At 43.9% G+C, this 24522-nt stretch overlaps 1 protein-coding gene across 1 annotated transcript in view; it reads right to left on the minus strand.

Annotated features, from left to right (window-relative positions):
• Positions 1-24522, minus strand: part of CHFR (checkpoint with forkhead and ring finger domains) — a gene marked incomplete at its 5' end in the record, with an annotated part of 992863 nt that overhangs the window by 872728 nt on the left and 95613 nt on the right. Inside the window, 1 exon segment of the mRNA XM_044068718.1 lies at positions 18590-18752. Within this exon segment, the coding sequence (XP_043924653.1) occupies positions 18590-18752 (163 nt within the window).

The raw sequence follows: 24522 nt of genomic DNA on the forward strand, positions 1-24522 counted from the left end.
CCAAAAAACAAATCTTTTCCATTTACTTCTCTAACGTTTTCTAGTGGAAGTTTTGTGGGAAGATAAAAGAATGTGGCAAACAGGGGAGGAGAGCCTAGGCTGTCTAGCAATCAATGGAAATGGAGAAACCATGTGGTCAGCTTTAGGCCTGGAATGTCCAGATGTGTCATGTCTGCTGGGTGAGACAGAAGGTCTGGAACTGAATCCAGAATCAACGGTAGGTGAAGCAGATAAGGCCAAGGAAAAGGAAACCAAATCTAACAAGGCCAATAAGCTGCAATGAGGATAACTGTGCTCTTCAACTGAGATGCTTTCTGAAGAAATTTGGGGATTAAAGGGGGTAGATGTAAAGGAGACCAGAGACAATTATGAAGTAGAGCATCCCCTGGTGGGGGGGGGTCAGGGCAAAGAACCTGCCACACTTCTTGTTGAGGGGAGGTGCAAAGATATTGCAGCATGGTTGCCCTCACTGGCGGAAAATCCTTCCTCAACCTTCACATTGAGGGGCCATTCATGAGGTATTAGAATGGACCTGTTAACTTGTCTGTAATCACTCTGGATTTCCCTGGAATGTGCATTGCTATCATAAAACCAATTGGATGAGATCGCCCACTGCCACACTCTCACTTCTCAACAAAGGAGGTAAGACTTGGTTTCCCTTGTTTGTTGATGTACCAGACCACTGACATATTGTCTGCCTGTTGATGTACCAGACCACTGACATATTGTCTGCCTGAATCTCAGAAGTCCTGGAGGTGAAGAATGCCTTGGTAGGCCTGCAACAGTAGGACAGCTCTCATTTCCAGAACACTGATATGTGTATTGGCCTCTTTGGGGGACCATGTGCCTTGGACTGTCCTTCCCAAGAAATGCCCCCCCCCCCCCAATCTGGGAAGCAGCCACAGTCACTATGGCCTTGGGCTGAGGGAGAAAAAAGGGTGATCTTTTTTACCTAACTGGAATATACCCACCATAGCAATTAATTCTTGCAAGCCTGTGTTATCTTGATCTGACTAGATAAAGGTTTGTCAAGAATATACCACTGAGTTACTAGGGTCCACTGAAGGAATCTCATGTGGTACTTTGCTAATGGTACCAAAACGACTGCATCAGACACTGACCCTGATGCTAGTTGAGCTGAGACAGAACAACTTTGAATGACCTATTTCACCTGGAATCAAACGGTTTGAATCCTTGATACAGGGAAAGAGGCTGCCATAGATAGCATATTGAAGAAGCCTCTGATGAACTCCAATAATTGAGTTAGTTCGTGTTGAGATTTCTTATGATTGATGGTAATTCCCAGGTGAGAACATAAGTCTCGTGCTTTGATCAGCTGATACCTGGTTGGAATTGTTAGGGGCCAGTTGTCCAAATATGGAACACATGGAATCCCTGTAGTCTCAAGTGAGCTGCTACTACTTCCATACACTTGGTAAAAACCCTGGGGGCTGTGGTGAGACCAAAGGGTTGAGCTCTGAAAAGGTAATAACTGGCTCCCAGCCAGAAGCACAGATAACTCCTGGATCATCCGTTCATTTTGATATGATGGCACACATCCTGAAGATCTACTCAGCATATTCAGTCATCCTTGTACGGAAAAGGCAGAATGGACTGAAGAGTGACCATCTAGAATTTTGAGCTCTGAACTGACTTTCAGATCTCCAGTACTCTGTCTTCTTTGGCATTAAAAATTATTTTGAGTAAGTTCCAGACTTTTTCTGATTTGGAGAGACTTCCTGGATGACTCTTTTTCTAGCAGCATGTTTATTTCTAATGCCGATGCTTCCCTCTGACTGGGTGGAACATTGATGATTTTGTTTATTATTAAAAGGGGAAGGTAGGGAAAAGGATATTATGTAATCTCTGGAAATAATCCTCTCCACCCATTCTTCTTTTGTAATCTCTAGCCAGGCTCTCTAGTGCAGGGATAAATGACCCCCGACTACCTCCAAAGATGGACAATTGGGCCTCCTTTCAGGAGCGCGGATAGGATCTGTTAGAGAAGATATCTCCAGATCCCTGGTTCTCTGGACCACGTCTGCCTTCGGGACAGCAGCTTCCATTAGAATTCCTCCTCTCTACTCCTGGGAGAACGATCTCCATGTGGATCTTGGAAGGGAACCTTGGACTTTGAGCCACATTTTCCGTCCACCTCCTTGGTTCCTAGAAAAGGTCGGTTGAGAAGTCAAATAACACTCACCCACATCAGACAAGGTTTTACCTTCCTGGTCACACCTAGACAGTGAGTCTTCTACGTTGGGGACAAACAAAGAACTTCTGTCAAAGGGAGCACTGACAAACAAAGATTTTAAGGGTTCTGCAAAAATCACACAAGCACATCCAAGCACATCTCCTGATGGAAATGCCTGAAACTTGCCATTGAGGAAACATTCAGCTGCATGGGAGAGGAGTCTCATGGACAAATTTGAAATGGATTAGATGGCAGCTAACTGCGAGGCAATGGTGCTCTCTACCTCAGAAGATAAGGTCCCAGAGAGGGATTTGCTAAGTTCTTTCATCAAATCCCTCCGGAGTCTAGTGGTGTGTGCCAAATAATTTAGCAACCAAAGGGCAAAAGTAGCTGAAACACAGACACACTTCTCGAATCCATCCAAAGCCCTAGACTCCCTGTTAGGGGGGGGGGGGTGGACAGAAGAACTTTGTTCCACTAGTTCCCTTTTTGCGGCTGCCGCTATGACCATGGCATCAAGTGGTACTCCCTTGCTCCAAAACTTTATTACTGGTGTCAGGAACCTACCAGGTCTCTTGGGGATAGACTTGATAGTGTCAGGATCCTTCCATGCCCATGGAGAGACCAAATCAATGAGCTCATTGGTGGGCAGAGTCACCCAGGAGGTAGATGGGCCAGCTCCGAAAGCCTCCAGCAATACCAACTTCTCTTGAGAAAGGTTGATGGGACACCAACCACCCGTTTGCTTCAGAAGTTCTAGAATGTCACCAAATGAGATGTCATTGGGTGGAGACCTTGGAGACCCTTCCCCCTCATCAAAGTCAGTATCCTCTGTGACAGACTCTTGGGCAGAGTCTAGGTGCCTCCTTTTGCACTTTTTCTTCTTAGGAGCGCCTTCAGTGGGATGCTCTGGAGAAGTATGTGAAGAAATTAATACACCCTGCTGGGTACCTGGTGATGTATCTGGGCTGGCTGTCCTAATGGCACAAGTGGCTGAGGCTCTAGACACAGAGATGAAAGACCACAAAACCAGGAATGAAATGCAAAAGGCAGGAGAGTATCCATATTCATCAAGGATATCCACACTTCCAGGTTAGTGGCACAGCACGATGCTTCAGAGATCATAGACATGCAACTAACAATGGGTAAAACTGCTATTCAAATTATAGCTTGCTACAGATCACCCACCATGTCCCAGGACCCCCACTCCGCATTCCTGGAAACATTGGGAAACATAAGGGTCCTACCAAGCACCCTGATACTGGGTGATTTCAATTACCCAAACATTAACTGGGAGAACAACTCAAGTACAAACTCCCTTGCCCAACATTTCCTATAATTTATAAACTCAAATGCCCTGGATCAACTGGTCAACACCCCCACCAGAGGTGACAACATATTGGACCTGGTCATCACCAACATGGGCGACCGGTGTTCCACACCGGAGGTCAACCCCTCGCTGTTTAGATCTGACCATAAACTAATCACTCTAGATATCCACATTCCGCCACCACCCCCGGTCAAAGAAACCACTGTGAAAAACTTTTCAAAAGCAAACTTCACATTACTGAAGACCGAGGTGGGAAGTTTCAAAGCCCCCATGCTAAAGGATAACGCTGTCCAAGCTGCAAAATCCTTTACTAATGCACTCTATGGGCACCTACAAGAATGCATGGATTGTGCTATCCCAAACAAAACCAAGACTCACTCCTCCAAATAAAGGAAACCAGTCTGGTGGACCCCTGACATACACAAGCCATACAATAGGAGGAAACTAGTACAGAAAAGAGTAAAATCCCAAGAAGGGAAGACATCCCTGATCAGTATCAGCAAGAAACTACGTTCCCTCAAAATCATCCAAGGCTAGCTTCGAAAGAAAAATTGCCATGGACTCCAAAGATAACCACAAGGCATTCTTTAGATATGTCAAGAATCTAAGTGGAAATTCTCAGATCTGCTCGGAGTTAGTGCAGAATGGCACAAAATACACTGAACCGACCGATATAGCCAACATCCTGGCTGACAGGTTCAATGCAAACTTCACCCCCTCTCACCCCCAAAAGGGCCCATAACTATACCAGAAGAATGTAGTGTACCTGAAATCACAGACATACAGGTTAAAAAAGCCCTCTCCAAAGCCAAAAACACAGCATCAATGGGACAGGACGGTGTCCCAGGCTGCGTCCTACACAAGCTCAAAGATGAACTAACCCCTCATCTAAACACACTGTTTAAACTCAGCCACTACACAGGCTACGTACCCACAGAGTGACGCACAGCAAAGGTTATTCCACTACACAAAGGTGGAGCCACAACGGACTCCGGGAACTATCGCCCTATAAGCCTGATTAGCTTGGTCTGCAAAGCTATGGAGCGCATCATCATGGATCTCATTAACAAAGACATTGGAAACCTATACTAATAAATCCAAAAGTCAGCACACAGAGTTGGGACCAGAACAGATACATCAGCAAACAGTCTTTATTTAATACACGGTTAGCGCTTTCATCTGGTATAATTCAACAGACTTTATCAGACCCTGGGTCTGATGAAGTCTGTTGAATTATACCAGAAGAAAGCGCTAACCGTGTATTAAAGACGGTTTGCTGATGTATCTGTTCTGGTCCCAGCTCTGTGTGCTGATTTTATGATTTATTAGTCTGGTTTTTGTTTCTTTGGTTACTAGACATTGGAAACCTTCAAACACTGGACCCTACCCAGTTTGGCTTTAAGGGCAGATCATGCCTCCTAAACCTGATGGACTTCATTGAGACAGTTACCAAGGCTATAGACGAGGGAAAGGTGGTCCAGACAGCCTACCTAGACCTTGCAAAGGCATTCAACACCATTCCCCACTCGGGTACTGTAGACAAGCTCACCAGCCTGAACATAAACACCTACGTCACGAGATGGGTTGCCAACTGGCTCACGGACAGAACCCACATGGTAAGAGTTGCAGGAGCTAGGTCTGACTCTAAACCGGTTACAAGTGACGCTCCCCAGGGCTCAGTTCTAGGACCCCTCCTGTTCAGCATATAATTCTCAGAGGTACAGGCAAGCACAGGAGTACTATGGCTGACCAAGTTCACAGACTACTGCAAACTAGGGATATAACTGACTCTCCTGCTGACTCAGCCATCCTCTAAAAGGGTCTCACTGAGACAGATACCTGGTGTCAAAACCATGGCCTCAATCTAAATGCCAAAAAGTGCATAGTCATCCCCTTTGGAAAAAACAAAGTACCCACAAATTACCACATAGGTGATTGCTCCCTAAATACAGAAGACGTAATAAGTGATCTGGGGACCCAAGTAGATAGTAACCTCTCTTTTGATAATCACATTGCCAAAGTGGTTAGAAAATCCTTCTATGTGGCCCACCTAATCACAAAAGGGTTTGCATCCAGATCGAAAGAGGTCATTGTGCCCCTCTATGCATCACTCATCAGACCCATCATAGAGTACAATGCCCCATTTGGGATGCACCTTACAAGACACCTGCAACAACTGGAAAGACCACAGAAGTACCTCACCAAGAGGATCACTGGCCTCAAGCAGATGCCCTATGCAGCTTGACTGAAGAAACTCCAGCTGTACTCGGTTGCATACCGCCTACTCAGAGGTGATCTCTGCCCGACATACAAGGCCATGTCCAACCCAGAATTGATGGACATGCTCCACCTAAAGAAAACCATATCCCTTCAAGCCAAAAGCTCCAGGGATCTAAACCTCACCACAACAATAAACAGGGCATGCTGGAGGGATAGATTCCTGCCCCAGTGACTTCCCATGCTCTGGAACAAGATTCCAATCTACATTAGGCAGAGCTCCTCGCTAACCCTCTTCAAGGGAAACCTTGATGAGTGGATAGGAAACAGTAAGTTTACCCCAGGGATCACTTCAATGGCTCTGCTGGACAGAGGCACAGGGAACTAATCCAATGGGGTTGCGAAAGCCAACACATTCCGGCTAGGCTTATGAATGCCTTCGGGCAGATAGCCTAGTACCTACCTATGAACCTATGAGTTGGGAAGCTGGAGCCAAGGAGGAACAGATAAAAAAAAAGCTTTCTTCACTACATCAAATACAGAGTGCCTCAGAGAGAAGGAAACATATGGCTCCGAGAAAACATGTTTCCAGACTGTAGGCTCCCTTCGCCCCCAAAGGCAGACTACTCGAGGAGGGACTCACAGCCCACCTATCTAATGCCAAAGCTCGATGGGATAGAGATGATTCTGACAACTTTAGAGTCAACTCCAACACCCGGCGTTGATAATACGGCTCTGAGAGACATCCGGTTCCAGTCAACTCAGAGATGCCACTGGAGATGAAGATACCATGATCTTTGGATCCAATGCAGACAACTCCAGAATCTTCAAATCAGACTGCTGTAAAACCAATGGCAGGATTGGAGAAGGAGCCAGTATTGGTGGGGTAGTTGTAACACGTCTCCGGACCCAGTGCGGTGAGAGATAGAAGAAAGTACAGTTGTGTACACTTACCATAAATGCAGATGTTCGAGTGTATTCACTGTTTCAGTCATCACTTGTGGGGTTATCCCTGCTGGGTAGCCCTCAGCTGGCCTGAATACCAGAGTAAAGGTTTCCCTCCTGCATCGGCTGTTCTGTGAGTGTGGCTGATGTCAGGTCGTCAGGGCTATAAAGGGAGATGGCCAACGCCATTACATCAGTTTTTCTTGCCCCCAAAGGGGAGGAGCCCCAGATAAGATATACACATTAGGCAAAAAAGGGGGTAGGTGAGAGGGAACAGGAATGCAACAGTGAATACACTCTAACATCTACATTTATGGCAAGTGTACACATCTGTACTATATTCTTCGTGTTTCACTGTTGCAGTCATTACTTGTGGGAAGAATCCCAAAGCTGGGAAGTGGGTGGAGGAAAGCTGTACAAATTAGGGGGATGCTAGCATGCCCTGCAGGACTGCATATGCAAATCCTGTCCTGGTTTTGGAGAATGTAGCTAGCTGGTAGTACTTGGTGAAAGTTTGTATAGATGTCCAAGTAGCACCTTCCAGAATTTCCTTGGTAGGAACTTCCCTCAGAAGGGCTGTGAAGGTAGAGGCTGCTCTTGTGGATGGAATCTGATGGTTTTGGGAGGGCCCTTTCCATGGAAGTTGTAGCAGAAATGTATGCAATGAGAAATTCATTTGCAAATGGTCTGCTTAGTAATAGGTTCCCCTTTGCTCCAGGGGCAAACAAAACCAGGAGTTGGTCAGTTTTCCTGATTGATTTGGTCCTGTCAAGGTGAAACCTCAACTGTCTGTGCACATCCAATGTATGCAGAATTCTCTCCCCTCTATTAGTTGATTTAGGAAAGAAAGTAGGTAGGTGTATGGCCTGGTTAAGGGTTACATCAGAGACCACCTTAAGCATAAAGGAAGAGTTGGTTCTTAGAGAGACCCTGTCTGCATGGAAGATGATGAAGGGCTCAGTGGCCATAAGAGCCTGGAGCTCAGATACTCTCCTAGCAGAAGTGATGGCTAGCAAAAGGGCAGTTTTCCAAGAAAGGTATTTGAGATCTGCTGAGTAAGCTAACTCTAAAGGGGGTAAAGTCAGCTTTTCCAGGACAAAGTTTAGATCCCAAGCTGGTGCAGGTGGCCTTCTAGGTAGTCTGATGTGAGTCACACCTCTGAGGAATTGTTTCAAGAGGTGTTGAGAGAATAAAGGCTGATCTGCCTGGATGTAGGCTGAGATAGCCAAAGCATGAATCTTGATAGAGGAGTAAGACAAACCCTTATGGAGGAGCTCTGCCAGGTAGTCCAGAACCAGTGGTAAAGAGGGTGTAGTGCTGGAAGCACCCCTGCTGGAGCACCAGCACGTGAATCTCTTTCACTCAGAGAAATAGGATTTCCTGGTGCAGGGTCTACGAGCCTCCTTAATAATGTCTAACATCTGATTGCTGAGGACTGAAGAGCTATCTGCCTTTGAGGAATCAGCCATGCTGTTAGCTTGAGTGTGGCCAGGCCTGGATGCAGGAGCTTCCTGCTTTGTTGTGTGAGAAGGTCTGTGGCGGAGGGCAGGGGAAAGGGAGGATGCATGGTCATGCTGTGGAGCATTGGGTACTAGTGCTGACTTGGCCAGTCTGGGGCAATCAGGATAGCCCTTGGTCCTTCCTCTCTGATCTTGAGTAGTACCCTGGGTATCAGAGGAAGTGGGGGAAAGGCATACACAAACAGACTGCCTCAGTGGAAAGAGAGGGCGTCCACCCTCCAGACTTTTGGGTGAAACTGTCTTGAGCAGAATTTGGTCAGTTGACGGTTTTGGTAGCTTGCAAAAAGGTCTATGTCTGGTTCCCCCTAGATGCGACTATCTGTAAGAAGGTCTCCCTATGCAATAGCCACTTGTGGTGATCCATGATCTGTCTGCTTAAGTGATCTGCCAGGGTGTTTTGCTTCCCTGGAAGGTATTCAGCTATGAGATGCAGTCCCAGATTGGAGGTTGACTGCCAGATTTCCATGGCAAGGTGACACAGGGGTTAAGAATGAGTGCCCCCTGTTTGTTGATGTGCCACATGACAGTAGTCTTGTCTGTCCTGATTAAGAGTACCCCAGGTGACAGATGCTCTTGAAAGGTTAGGATAGCTCTGTGCACCGCTAGCATCTCTTTCAGACTGATGTGGAGACCTAGAACCTCCTGTTCTTAAAAGGTCTGGGTTTGCAGAGTTCCTGCGTAGGCTCTGCAGGCAACGTTTGAGGTGTCCGTGGTCAAGGTTTGCTTGTGTGGCCGAAGGACAAAGGGAAGGCCCTTGTTCAGGGAGCAAGCCTGGACCCACCAGAAAAGCTCCTTCCTTAAGCAAGGAATTAGTGGGAGTTGGTGCTACAGAGGCTGGAAGCGTTGGCACCAGAGGTTCCTTAGGTACCACTGCAGTTTCCTCATATGCAATCTAGCAAGTTGTACCAGCAGGATGCAGGAAGCCATGTATCCTAGGGCTTGCATCATTTTCCTGGCTGTGAGGTGGGTCTTGTGTGCCAGTTGTTGGAAGTAGGACTGAAGAAAAGTCTGCTTCTGGGGGGGGGGGGGGGATGTGTCTAGTAGGGTGCCCAGGAAGGCAATCCTTCATGTGGGTAGTAGCTGGGATTTCTCCAGGTTGATGGTGAATCCCAGTGAGGTCAGTAGGGTCTGCACAAAGGAGAGGTCCTGTAGGAGCTTTTCCTTGGTTTTTGCCTGAATGAGGCAGTTGTCGACGTAGGGGGTAAATGTACATGGCTCTCTGCCTGCAGTAATCAATGACTGGAGCCAAGTACTTTGTAAAGACTCTGGGAGCAGTGGATAAGCCAAAGGACACTGCAAAGAACTGAAAGTGCTGGGACCCTGCTCTGAACCTTAGGTAGCTCCTGCAGGACTGTCTGATAGGAATATGCAGGTAGGCACCCTTCAGATCTAGGGTCACTAAACCAGGCTTGTGGCAGGAGCATGGGTAGTAGTTTTTGTAGGACAGATTCAAGGTGGAGAGGTCTGGGATAGGATGCCGTGTGCCCTCCTTTCTGGGGACCAGGAACATTCTGGAGTAAAATCCTTTCCCGGTCTGTTCCTTGGGCACGGGTTCAATAGCGTCCTGGGCATAAAGTTTTTGGATCTGACGAATAGCTTCTACTGTCTGGTGAGCAGGGACGTCTGGCCAACCTGACCTCCTTGGTTTTTCTCTGAAATAGAATCTGTACCCTCGGGTAATAATTTTCAGGACCCATAGATCTGAGGTGATGGCTTGCCAGTTTTCTAGGAAAATGGAGAGTCTTCCTCCTAGCTTGTCTGAAGACCTTGGGGGGGGGGGGGGAGTAGGGAGTCATTGTGAGTCCCTGGTGAAGTAGTGGGCTTAGAACTTCCCTGCCCTGAAGCAACAGTGGACCACTGCCTAGTTCTTTGTTGGCTGTGTGCCTGCGCCTTGGGGATTCTGTCCCTGCATCCCTTTCTCTGCACTGGCTTTGCATGAGAGGGAAAGGACCAGTGCTTAGTAGGGAAGTTTCTGCTGAAACTGGGTGGTTGTACCTGCAAAAAAGCCTCGACAGTCTGCATGGATTTGGCTTTCTCCTACATTTTCTTGATGACCCCCTTGGCCTTTGGGCCAAACAACTGCTCCTTATCCAGAGAGGCATATAAAAGTTTGGATTTTACCTGGTCATGCAAAAGTTGCTCCCTTAACCAGGCATGCCTTCTGATAACTGATCTTGTAGCTGCAGCCCTGGTAGAGGTTTCTAAGGTATCAAAACCACAATGCAAGGAGTGCTTTGCTACCTGAGAGCTAGATTGTATGAGGTTGGATAATTCTCTGGTAGTGCTACTGTCAGGCATGGCAGATATTTTCTGTTTAATCAGTTCCAGCACATTCTGCTAAAATTTTATCATATGAAATTAGCAATTTAATGCCCTCACAGCTAAAGTGGCTGAGGTGTAAAATTTTTACCCATCCTGTCTAAAGCTCTGCTTTCCTTGTCTGTTGGGATGGGGTTTTTAGAAGAGCTAGCCCTAGCTCCCTTAGGACCTTGAGTAATTACTTAAGGGTCTGCAGCAGGGTTTTTAAAAAGGTATTTGTGTGAGTCTTGCACTCTGTAGTATCCGTCAGGTTTCCTGGGTGCTGAAGGGAGAGAATCTGGAGAGAGGGCAGATTCTAGGAAAACATCCTCTACAACATTGAGGATGGGGGGAATGGCCAGAGGCTTATGCTGAGGCAAATCAAGAAATTCCCTTAGTCTCTTTTTAGACTGGGGGTAGTCCTGGACCTCCCACTGAAAATGCTCTTTGAGAGTATTTAGAGCTTCCCCAAAAGAAAGGTCCTCAGGGGAAGAGGCAGACGGAATGGGGTTATCAGCTTCAGAGTCCTAAATGCTACTAAGGGCTGGTCTTCCATGTCAGACTCCTCTAGAAAAGAATAAACTGATTCCTGGTCAATGAGGACATCTAGGCAGGTGTCTTTTTTTTCTTTTGGCTGGTGTAGGAGGGTGGGATTGGTTACCCCTGATCAGAGTCATCAGGTCTTCTGCCATTCTGAGCAATTGCTGTGACTGAGGGGCAGGCTGGCTAGTAGTAGGTCAGTGGCTGGGGACCTGGGAAGAAACCTTTTTGGAGGTAGATTTAGGCTTGGGCCTAGCTGGGTCAGAAGCCTTATACAGAGTCAATTTGACCGAGGGCTTTGTCGGTCTAATTCTTACTTCGGATGTCGGTGGGGTCTCAGTGGAAGCCGGTGCCTGCAAAGAGGCACCAGACCAAACAGTGTTAGGGAAAAAGCGATGTCCCGGCAGGAGGAGGCTGATCCAACAGCCTACCAGACTCCAAATGGGTCTCCGTAGAGGCCCGCAATGGTTCGTTGGCTGTCATCAGGGGCTGCAAAGGCGCTTCACTGAGTTCAGCTATAGCCTTACTTTGAATAAAAGTTGACTGTCTAAAATGCCTTGCTACAATTATCAGCTTTTCTTCTAAGAGTACGAGCATTAAAGGTGGCACAGAACCGACACCCTAGAATGTCATGGTCTGGGCTTAAACAAATGACGCAGAGAATGGAAGTCTCAGCGTGGGATCTGCTTTCCACAACTGAGAAAATTATTAACTTTCTCTGACATCAGTTTATGGCAAGAAAAGATTCCCCAATGGGGTACTTAGCTTTAGATGGTTGACCTCACTCTGGCAACGGCCGACCGATGCACTCGCAAAACTGCTTCTGCTTCGGGCTCCACGGCAAGAAAGACTGATGTAATGGCATCAGCTGTCTCCCTTTATAGCCCTGACGACCTGACATCAGCCACACTCACAGAACAGCTGATGCAGCAGGGAAACCTTTACTGTGGTATTCAGGCTGGCAGAGGGCTACCCAGCAGGGATAACCCCACAAGTGATGACTGCAACAGAGAAATACAAAAAACATCCCCCATTTGAATCTGCATCAAGAGAAAATTCATCATCCTGTCCAAAACAGCTTCGGTCAGACTTCTGGAGGAACGAGTGGAAGATGCTGTCAACAGTGGTCTTGAATGAGGACGTCTAGGAGACCTATCCAAGAATGGAGAAGGGAGGCAAGAGGAAACAGAATCCAAGACCAATGGTGATGATTGGATCCAAGGAGACTTTTCAGGCTTAGACTTTGGATCTGAAGTTTTAGAAACTTTGCAAAGAGGTTCAGAACCTGGAGTAGAAGGAAAGGTCGGATCCAGGGAACATTTTTTTTGCATTTTTTTAGGGGGAGGGGTTTGAGCCCCAGATGATGCTGATGAGAACTTAGAAGGAAACAAACCTCTTAATAATCGGTTTATTTTTCCAATCTCTCAAAGCTCTAGGATTTAAAGCTTTGCAAATGTCACAAGTTGAGTCTAGATGCGCAGGACCTAAACAATAAATTTATTTAGAGTACGCAGCTGACAAAGGAATTTTATGGCCACAGGCCGTACATTTTTTAAAACTTGAAGGCTTCTCAGACATTTTTAAGAACTAAAGAAATACTTAAATAACAAGTACATGAAAAAATATAAAGACAATTTTTTTTTCTAAAGGAAAAAAGGGATAGGTGAAGAAGGTTACCAACAATGGTAAGCAAAGAAGTACTAACAAGTACAACAAAGGGGAATACCTACGATGGTATTAAGATTTACACCAATAAGGGTAAGAATAAGGAAGGACAGCTCTATAAAGAATACGTTTTATAAGGAAATGGAAGCTCTAAGAAAAAAAATTAAAAGTTAAGGAATGAATGAAAATGACAACATCAGATCAACTTTGAAAATGACATGAAATAAAGAGTGCTCTCATTTAAAACTACACTAAGTCTCATGACAGTATATTAAAACACAAACTCCTAGCTTTAAAATAACTCTCCTTAACAGAAAAGTGTATGAATCAGTTTTTAAAATGGAATTTTTTCCCCCAAAGGGAACTTAGCTGTCTAGCAAAGGAGCAGCAGAAGCTGATCATCAAGCCTCAAAAGACTCACTGCGACATACTCTTTGGTGGCAGGAAAGCTCTGAAGGGCTTGGCACCCAAACCTGTCTTTTTAGTTAGCTCAGCAAGAGCAGCCTGAATGTCTGGGTGTGTGAAAGGTGCCCTGCAGTTTTGGAACCTGGCTGGCTGCTGTATACTATGCATGATACAACCCTTATAGCAAAGGCTAATGCAGCAGTGATCAATATAATGAACATCTACTGAACTACATTGTCTGGATTATCCAACACAAGCCCGACACTATATCCACAACTGAAAATTGGCTTAATCCCAGCATAACTAACTCTGAAATTACACCCCTTTCTATAATATCATTTGTAATGACCATATAATGAGGAAAAGTGGTGGTCTTACTTTAGTATTTCCCAACTACCACATTTCCCCCTACAACACACCAATACCAAAATTCAGTTTATCAGAGCTTCTTATTACTTTTTTGAAAATAAACAAATACGTATTACTACCCTTTACATTCATGCAGGTGACAATACGTTTATATGAAAGAAACCCTACTCTGGACATCCATAACAATTCCATAAAAAAATACTACTAGGTTATGTCAATATCGATTGGTCGGATATGACGTTTAACTCCCCTACTTCCAGTATGAACTTATACGGTCTCATATTTAACATATTACAGCAAGACATCAAAATTCTTGTTAGACCGGATCCTAGTAAATTCACCACCACAGGTACAATGTCAGACTCTCCCAATGTACACAACCAGACATCTCACAGATCATGTTTATAAAACAACATATAACCTGTCCAACCCCCGGTGAACCACAAGGCTATATCCTGGGTCTCCTCTTTTTTTTTTACATTCTCACCAACACCATATACACAAACATAACAAGCTTATCTAATGCAATATAGAGATAACTACACACTCATATGCACATCAGACAACACGACACATCTAAACAAATTACTCAGGAAGTTTAACAGTTACTGAAACATGGCTTTGTAACTCAAAACTCATACAACTCCTCCCACCCTCCAAAAACAACAAAACAAAACTAAAACTACTGCTTTTCCCCAAAGAATTCCTCTCTCATCAGAGAATGACATTTAAAATCCACTCTCTTAACAATACAACTACTGAAGTAACTTTAAGGAAACAGTAATCTTAAATTGGACCTGCATATACAAAATTTCATTAAAAATCACCAAAAACTAGGGATGCTTTATACAGCCAAAAACATTCTCACCAATGCAACAAAAAGTATACTTGCCACTACTTATCTGCTCCCCTCACTACTTTATGGTACTTCCATCCTTAATAACCTCCGGGCATCACAAAATGCAAAACATGAGCAACACTATAACAAAGTGGGTAAATCTGCATGAAATACCCCTTTTAGAACCCACCACTGTACAGCACTAAAAAGCCTAAATTGGTTACAACTATCCCATCAACTAACATACACACTTTCTTATCACCTATAAAATGATCAAGCATCCATCTGCTTGTCCTGCTGTAAATACCATTCTATACAGAAATATTCCCACTTGGTCGTTATTATCAAGTGACCAAAAACAACTCTCTAGTCTACAAATCTATCAAATCTGCTGGGCATGATCTGTACTCATACAATGATGCTAAGGCCTGAAACTCTCTACCTATATCCATCATGCCAATACCCTCCATCCAGTCCTTTTAAAAACATTCTGAAAGATGTCCTAGTCAATACCTGGCTCAGTTCTTGCTCAACTACAGAATGTATAGATAGAGGACTAAGTACTTTTTCGTACCTGACTCTTGATCTAAATATGCCATAACTCTGTTTTTTTTCTTTCACTCTGCAATTCCTGTTTGTATTATCCAAACTTACATCCAACTTCTCTAAAATGGCTAACATTTCTCTAAATAGTAAACAATTATCATTTAAGTTGTACATATTTTTAACCATTGTTGTCACATGATGTCTAATTTGGTATAATTATTTAAACTTTAGACTTTTTTTATTATTTTTGAAACTTGTAAAATTGTTCTTAAACATTTTTGAAATAATTTGGAGCTTTTCTCCTTGGGCCACCTCTGAAAATGGGCATCTACACAGTCAGACTTTCCTGGAAATTAAATGTCAATACATACACATTTAGAATGGATACATTTAAAATTGGTCTCTCCTTTTCCTTTCTGATGAGAAGGGAAAGGTTCCATTACACCTTGAAGGAAAAGACTGCACGGGAATGAAAGGACCAGATGTTTTTGGTATGAGAGGATGAGAGGAATTCCCAAAGAAGTTGGAGGGGAATTCTACTGAATTCTCTAATCATTCTTTATGATGTTCAAAACACAAGCTTCTGATGTTATCATTCTTCAAAGTGGAAGGAAGGAAGGAAGGGAAACCAAGGTGGGGGGGGGGGGGGCAGGGTAAGACTGGAACCTTTGTCTGAGAAGGATCCCTTGGACCTTTTGTAATCAAACTTGTATTTTTCTTCTCATTTTTTTTTACTTGGAAACATTATTTCCTTTCTGCTGAAATTGTTTCTGACTTCTGTGGGAAAGCGGACTGGACATGGAAAGGTAGTTTCACTGGAACTCAGTAAAGGGGAAATCAAAGAGTTATTTAAACCTTGCATTATCTTTTCCTGTCCTCTAAATTTTTTGAATTCTGCAGTAGAGGCGAATCCAAACAAGTCTGTCCTTATCCAAAGGTGCACCCAAAAGTTTATCTTTAACATAATTTGGTAGAGCCTGGAGACAAAGCCAAGAATACCTCCTTAAGACTAATTGAGTAGTAGATGCTCTGGAGGAAGCAACAAAGGCATCCTGCCTACAATGGACGAATTGCCTTGCTACCTATGTGGGAGAGCTGAGAATGTTTTGAAGGTAGTCTTAGGATCAGAGTCATGTAAGCTTGGTATTAATTTAGACATATTGTCAAAAATGTAAAGCATATACCAAATCACGTGGGTCTGGTGATTTGTGGCACAGAAAGACAAGGTAGCAGAATCCCTGCTATTCTTGTAATTTGATACGGCATCAGAAGGGGAAAGACGTTTATAAGCTTTAACTGACTCCACTGAAATAGCTGCTGGATCATTGGAAGGATTCTTGTACAAATGCTTAGGGCTGTCAGGAACCTGTCTGGTTCCTTTGGTACAGGAGACTGAGATTTCAGGATCCAAAAAGGTATCTTCCAAAGCCTGCAAAACAGGGGGGATAGCACAGGACTTCGGAAATTTCATGTGCAGTAAACTACAATATTGCTCCTTCACATATTTGTCTGTCCTCCCAATTAAAATGTTGCATAATTTTATGAATATCTCCAAAAGAAAGTTTCCTCTAAGGTGAATCTGAAGATTAAGTACCACCAGCTTCAGACTTACGAACTGTGGGTGAATGAATCTGGGATGAGTAATCCAGATGCTCTGACTCAGATTCTGATCAAAATTCTTCCTCAGAAGAAGACTCCCTCTTTCTTTTGCAAGGAGTGGAGGAATCAGGAGAATGAAACTCAAGAAGTTGTAAAGACATAACGGCTTTAAAAAAAATTAAACCACTCCTGCTGCAAATCTCTAGGGGAAAGTGGTTACCGGAAGGGAAACCTCTCTTTTTCTTTTTTCTTTTCTTGGGATGCACTATGATGAAGAGATTAAGTCAGATGCATCTCCATGAGGGTAAATGGCACATCTTCCCTGACAATTATTGGAGAAATACCTCCAGGTCCTTCAGAAATAACCAGCCTAGGTTCTACCTGCAAGGCCTTGTTGGCCTTCTGAACAGTCAGAAGGGATGTGCTAGCTGCATGCACCTTGTCAGCCTCCTGAGCGGTCTTGACAGTGGGAACAGGTCCACATACTGGGTGGACAATGGGCTCATCAAGCACCTCAATGGAGACGCATTCAACTTTGACTGCATAAAAGAAGGTGATAACTTATGGTCTTTTGATTTCTTAGACTTTTTTTTTTTTTTAACACTTGTGGAAAGTCAAAGAAAGACTACTGTGATGTCATCAAAGTGCACACTAGAGTTTGAAAACATTTTTTTCCAAATATAGTTTGAGGAGGACAAATGGCTTCTAATCATGTTAGGGACAAAAGATCGACAAAGTGTACACATTCTAAAAATTATGTTCTGGTCCTAAACAAAAAAGGCACTTTGGTATGGTTATCACTGAAGGGATCTGCTGACCACAGTTACATTTCCCTATCTTAGATGACAAGACATAACTATTTAATAAGAAAAAACAAGAGGAAAAAAAGAAAAGGTCCCCAACAGGGCACTAAGCTGCACTTAATGAATGTGGCTGGTACTGGTCTTATGCCTGAAAGACCACAATTCTAATGAAGTCTTGCTTCACAAACTGGCAGCAAGAATGTTCTGAGGATTTTCACATTCCTTGAGTAGCACGTACTCTCATGCACAGGTCTTAAGTCAGAAGTTTGGCATGAAAGGAAGACGCCCAAGCTTTTGTAGCCTGGCCCGATGTATGATATCTTTGACGGGATATGTCACATAAGTTAGTATTACTGCAACTGTGATCTAATGATGAACATCTAGAATTTAGAGAAGCTTAAAAGCAAGAGAAGAGCTCAGAGTAAATCTTATGGAGCTATCACACGCAGAGCTGTTAGGAAGAATCTAATCACTAGAGATGTTACTTACAGCCTTCCAGTAGAACACAAGCCTAAAATGGGAAATGACAGCAATTTTTGTTAAGTTGTTAAATTCAGAAGTAGTATTTATGTAAACATTGTTGGTGCAATAATTCTACTTTCGGATGTCCAGGAAGTGGATCATCATTCATAGCCTTGCACCTACTGCTTCTTATGCTCCATTTGCTGGTTCACCTAGTAGTTTTTGCGGGTAGGCAAGTGTAGGGGGATCTTCACCATCTCTGCTTAAATTATCGGAGGGAAATGAACAACCGTCTTGCCTCTCATGCACTGTTTGCTGATTCACCCTGTAATTTTTGCAGGTCTGAAACAACTAGGGAGACCCTCACAATCTCTGTGTATTAGCAGGCTGCACCCTGCTGGGGAAGGGGAAGCAAGATATACCCGAGAATAGCAGAACTTTTTTGAATTGTGTAAAGCTATGGTATGTATTTATTTTATTTTACTTTTTTTTTTTTTTTTTTTTTTTACTGTGAAATACCCTGGTGCAATTACAGACTACGAGTGCCTTCCAGTGTGTTTTTTTTCACCTTATTACTGTATGTTTGTTCCAGATCTTTGGGCTTATGCATTGGGTTGTATACGAAAGGGTTCAGTAGGCCGAGATTACTTATCCTGCTAAATAATTACATTAATACACAGAGCAAAGACAAGACACATTTTGCCATTTAAAAAGTGAATCTCCTGTGCAAAGTTTTGTCTAGCATGGCTGTCATGTATAACGAAAAAAAGCCATTTTCAGAACTTTATTTGCAGTTTGTTCCAGTGAGTTAGTGCACTAGATAATGTCTTTTCTTGATGTGAAAACATCTGTGCTTACCTGACACAATCATGCAGCAGTTCCTGACATATAATACATGTGAGAGTTTCCTCCATTTTGTCTGGCTTTGTCATCATTACCTTCACTTCATCTGTCAAGGTTTCTTTCAGCTTCTTCTCTGCAGTGCCATGCTCACTTAGATTGCAGTCAAAGCAACTGCTACCTGAATTACCATTCCATTGGGGGGAGGAAAAGAAACAAGAAAATAAACTATGGGAAAATTTCTGCTGAACAATGACACACACTTTGTAGCACATATTCTTATACACCCACACAGGGGCAAAAGTAAAATTCAGTTACTGAATCAGAATGTGTAATGCTTAGGATGTGCCTTAAACAGAATATTCATCTTTCAATACACTTCATTAGTTGACTACGACATAAACAAAGCAAGGTTCTGGGTTTGAGTTCCATAATGATTCTCAAATTACACCAGTAGTTATCCAAATCATTAGTGACACAGAAAGCCCATCTCAGGGATACAAATCTCTTAACATGAAAAAGAAAAAGACAAATTAATACATCAGTAAGATACAGACTAACAAGCCACAGCAATGGTATTGTACAATTTTGTGAATTATACAGGTCTAGCAGAGAACTACAGAAATCCACAAGCAATGCTGTCATCTTTAGAAGGTTGCTACAAAACAATGGGGATGGGTCTGTTTCAAGCACAAGGCAACCTAGGCAGCTGCCTAGGGCCCAGTGTTGGCTGGTGGAAGCGATAATCAAAAATAAAGAAACAAACACACCCCTAATGCTATTTGTCTGGGTCCAATCAGCTGCTGTTTTGATGCTGGACAACCGCTCCAGGAAATCTCTCTCTCATTTGCTTGAAAAGCAGTCGTCAAATGTCAAAACAGAGGCACAGAAAAAACTGACCAACAGCATCTAACTGCCATGAATCTTTTAAGATTGGATGCTACAAAATACATACAGGAACACTGGCTACCATACAAGGAACAAATAACTCTCCAATTTGTGACCTTATCATTACAGCAATGAACAACTAACACCACTCTCAGCTCAGTAACCCTAATGTTAACAGGATATTGGAGAGACCACAAACCTTACCATCTGTCAAGTTTGCAACAGAGAGAGAGTGTGTGTGTGTGTGTGTGTGTGTGTGTGTGTGTGTGTGCGCTTTCCTTAGTAATGCCAATAATTTATTGAGAACATCCTAAAAATCTTTTTTTTTGCTGACAATGGAGTGCAGTCAGTGAGTAATGCCAGTGATTCACATTTTTACTTCGGTCTCATTTATTTCCCTATCCATTTTTAATCTGTTTGTTACAGCATGTAAGAGAGGCTTCAGGAGCACTTCCTCGTGAAGTGACTTGCTCAGAGTCGGACAGTACCAAATGAAGGTATAAAAAGGCTCAAACCCTGTACCCTTTACCACAATGAGCAGTTCAAGCTTGTAACAGGATGATGATGTCCGAAGGAGGAGTAGGATCCTCATAGGGGAGGTCTGAGAAGGAAAGTACCCATACAGAAGTCCTTTAGTAATCTAAGGGAAGTGATAGACAACTGATTTTCTCAAATACAAAAACTTGAAATGGCAGCTAACTGGACTTTGACAGTAGAGTAACTGGGCCCATTATGAAAAAGGTAAGCAAGAAAATTTAAAGCATCTGGAAGAGGAATCAAAAAGGAATCCAAATTCCTATGGGAGGCCCTAATAATGAATATTTTTCCATTTGTTTTTGTAAATCTATCTGGTAAATGTTTGGGATGAAGTAAGAAAATGAATTACTTGGAAGGAAAGCCTGGACTGACTAGGGATCACTAGAAGTGGAGAAACCAGGTGGTTAGCTTGCAGGCTTTAATGTCCATGTGATGCATCCCCAATGAGCAAGAGAAAAGGTCTGGATTGGGATCCAGCACTCATGGATGGTTTATCACATGAGGTCAGAGGAAAGGAAACCACACCTGTCAAGGCCAGAAAGGGACAATGAGGATGATGGCAACTATCCTATCAGAGGCTTTCTATAAAAATTTTGAGATGGGGAGTAGAACTAAAGGTGTACAGGAGCTGGGGGGGTGCAAATGTGGGTGAAAGCATCCCTCAGTGACCCCCCCCCAAGAGTATCAGGACAACTTACCTGCTGCACTTAGTGTTGAGAAAGAGACAGCAAAGAGATCACAGCACAGTCAACCACAGCAAAAGAAAATCTGCTCTGCCACTGTAAGACCACTCATGAGGTAGAAGGATAGACCTACATAAACTGTCCAGTAGAACACTGGATTTCCCCGTGACATGTGTTGCTACCAGAAAGCAGTTGGAAGACATCAGCCACTGCCAGACACTCATTGTCTCTCGACAAAAAGGGTAGGAACCTATTTCCCTTTGATTGTTGATTTGTCAGACTACTGACAAAACTGTCCATCTGAACTGATATCACTCCTAGAAGGAGGGAGTGCTGGAATGCCTGCAATCCTAAGAGAATTGCCTTCATCTCCAGAATACTGATATGAAGATTGGCCTAAGAAAGGGACCACATGCCTTGGACAGTCCTACCCATGTGGTGCACCCCCTACCTCCCCCAAACTGGGGGCATCCATGGTCATCATGGCTTTGAGAGAAGCAAGATCAAAAAAGGAGACCTTCTGGGACTTCAGCCACCAGAGTTTGTATATTCTGCAAATGTTTATTAGACATATTTGGAAATTCTGAAAATGTCCACTGAAGAACCCTCATGTGATAACTGGCTAGAGGGACCAGGGTAATGGAATGCAGCCATCAATCCTAGAAGGCAAAGAATCAGTTTCACTGGTGGCTTCTGGCAGGAAAGGTCTTCTAATGCTTAGTTGTGCAGGGTGGCAAACCTGCTCTCTGGAAGTCTCTCAACCTTGTATCTAGGTGTGCACTTATAAACTGTATGGTCTGAACAGGTAGAAACTTGGATGTGCTCAAATTCACTGTAATACCCAGAGCAAGGAATCCCTGGAACAGATGAGAAGATTCCTGGTGGAGGTGGAGATGAGTTACTCGCCCAGATATGGGAACACTCAAACCCTTGCAGTAGGAGATGAACTGCGACCACTGCCATACACCTGGTGAAAACCTGGGGGAGCTGTAGTAAGACCAAAGGGTGAGAACCTAAATAGGAAATGACTGGCTCCCAGGTGAAGCAGAGAAACCTTCTAGATGACCTGTCCATCATCATGTGGTAGCATGCATAGTACAATTGTGTACACTTACCATAAATGTAGATGTTCGAATGTATTCGCTGTTGCAGTCATTACATTTGGGTAATCTGCTGGCAGGTTGCCCCCCTCAGTTGGCCTGATTAACAAAGTATTGGGTCCTGCGTCGGTTGCTGTCCCTTCTTCCATGACGTCAGGTCGTCAGGGGTATAAAACATGCAGCCGACGCTATAACATCAGTTTTCCTTGCCCCAGATGTCAGGTGCCCCCCCCAAATGGGGAGCCAAAAATATAAAATACCAAAAGTATACCTCCAACCAAAAGCAAATACACCAAAAAGGCTTACAAGTGTAGTAAAAGAAAGTAGAGGCATAGTAAGAGAAAAAACAGGGGGCTGGAGGGAGGGTAACCAGGACTACAACAGTGAATACACTTGAACATCTCATCTATGGTAAGTGTACACAACTGTACTATGTTCTTCGTGTTTCACTGTTACAGTCATTACATTTGGGTAGATTCCCAAAGCTACGGTTGGGAGGATGGATTTATACAGCATTAGGACCGGCTATAAGGCCCTGCAGAACAGCAGTGGCAAAGCCAGCTCTGGATTTAGAGAAAATTGGTAAATGATAATGTTTGGTGAAAGTATGAACTGAACTCAAGGTAGCAGCTTCTAGAATATCCCTGGTAGGAACACCTCTGAGAAAGGCTGTGGAGGTAGATGCAGCCCTGGTAGAATGGGATCTGATCTCCTGAGGGATAGTTTTTCCATGGTGCTTAGAGCAGAAATGAATACAATGGCTTATCCATTTGGAAATAGTTTGCTTTGAAATATCCTTTCCCTCTGCCCCTGCAGCAAATGCTACTAGCAGTTGTTCATATTTTCTTTGAGATTTAGTCCTGTTCAAGTAAAATCTAAGTTGCCTGTGTACATCTAATGAATGCAGAATCCGCTCCCCCTTGTTCTGTGGATTGGGAAAGAAAGTTGGCAAATGAATGGTCTGATTAAGAGCCACACTGGATACCACCTTGGGCATGAAGAATGGGTTGGTCCTGGGAGACACCCTGTCCACATGAAAGATAATGAAAGGCTCCACGGCCATAAGAGCCTGTAATTCAGAAATCCTTCTAGCTGAAGTGACTGCCAAAAGGAAGGCTGTTTTCCAGGAGAGAAATTTTAAGTCTGCAGTAGCAGCTGGTTCAAAAGGAGGAAGACTGAGTTTCTCCAATACAAAGTTAAGGTCCCAGGCAGGGGTTGGAGCTCTCCTTGGTGGTCTTAAGTTTTTGGCCCCTCTGAGATACTGCTTTAGCAGAGGATGAGAGAAGAGGGGAGGTTCTGTGTTGTAATGAGCTGAAATGGCTGAGGCATGGATTTTTATGGAATGGCCCTTATGAAACATCTCAGTTAAGTATTGCAAAATCTGAGGAATGTTGGGGCACTGCTGTGCTTATCCCCTGAGATTGATTCCAGGCACAGAATCTTTTCCATTTGTCTTCTCGCCTCCAAAATGACATCCATCACAGGTTTGCTGAGGGGTGCTAAGGATGAATTTAGGTGATTAGCCACGCTGCAAGATTCAGAGTTTGGAGCGGAGGGTGCAGAATTTGGTTGTTCTGCTGAGACAGTAAGGAAGGTGTCTGAGGCAGGTGCCATGGTGAAATGTGTGACAGACTGCGCAGGAGTGGGTACGAGTGTTTCCGAGGCCAGTCTGGAGCAATCAGAATCCTTTTTGGTTTGTCCCGTTTGACTTTTAGTAGAAACTCTGGAGAGCAGAGGCAGAGGGGGAAAAGCATAGAAGGTCAGAGCATCCACTTTCCAGGCTTTTTTGTGATGAGTTCTTGTGAATAATTTGTCCAACTGATAGTTCTGGGGTGAGGCAAAAAGATCTATGTCTGGGCTCCCCCATTTGCGAGTCAACATGTTGAAAATCCATGGTTCCAGTTTCCATTCATGTGGGTCCATGAGATTTCTGCTTAGTTTGTCTGCCAGATTGTTCAGCTTTCCTGGCAGGAATTGAGCTTGTAGTTGTACTTGATAGCTCAAGGCCATGTTCCACAATGCCATGGCTAGTCTGCAGAGGTGGTAGGAGTGTGTACCCCCCCTGCTAGTTTATGTACCACATAACCGTGGTGTTGTTCGTCTTTATCAGTAAATGTCCTGGATGAAGGTAGTCCTTGAAGGCTGTCTGTGCATTCTGTACAGCTAGCATTTCTTTTTGATTTATATGAAGGTGCATTTGATTTGGACTCCATTTGCCCTGAATGCACTTCTCTGCCAGATGAGCCCCCCCCATGCATAGTCTGATGCATCTGTAGTTAGGGTTTGGGCAGCAGGGGCTGGTGTGAATGGCAGTCCCTTGTTGTGGTGGCAGGCCTCTGCCCACTATAGGAACTCTAGGCACAGGCAAGGTATGATAGGAATCATGGTTTCCAGGTTGTGACAATGTTGACTCCATAGACTTTTTAAATACCACTGAAGTTTCCTCATATGCAGTCTTGTACATGGAATTAGAAGAATGCAGGAGGCCATGAACCCCAAGGCTTGCATTATTTGCCTTGCAGAAAGCAGTTTTTTTGTGGCCCTCTGTTTGAAGTAAGTCACCAAATGAATTTGCTTTTCTGGCATAAGGAAAGCCATCTGGGCAGTTGTATTCAGGCTTGCACCCAGGAATGTAATTTTTTGAGACGGTACCATTTGAGATTTCTTTTCATTTATAGTGTACCCTAGACAAGTTAGAACCCTTTTTACAAACGCCAGATGTTTTAGAAGAATGTCCTTGTTT

This window comes from Protopterus annectens, chromosome 4.part0 (genome assembly GCF_019279795.1).
Source record: "Protopterus annectens isolate FY-2018-M chromosome 4.part0, PAN1.0, whole genome shotgun sequence".
Classification (NCBI taxonomy): Eukaryota; Metazoa; Chordata; order Ceratodontiformes; family Protopteridae; genus Protopterus; species Protopterus annectens.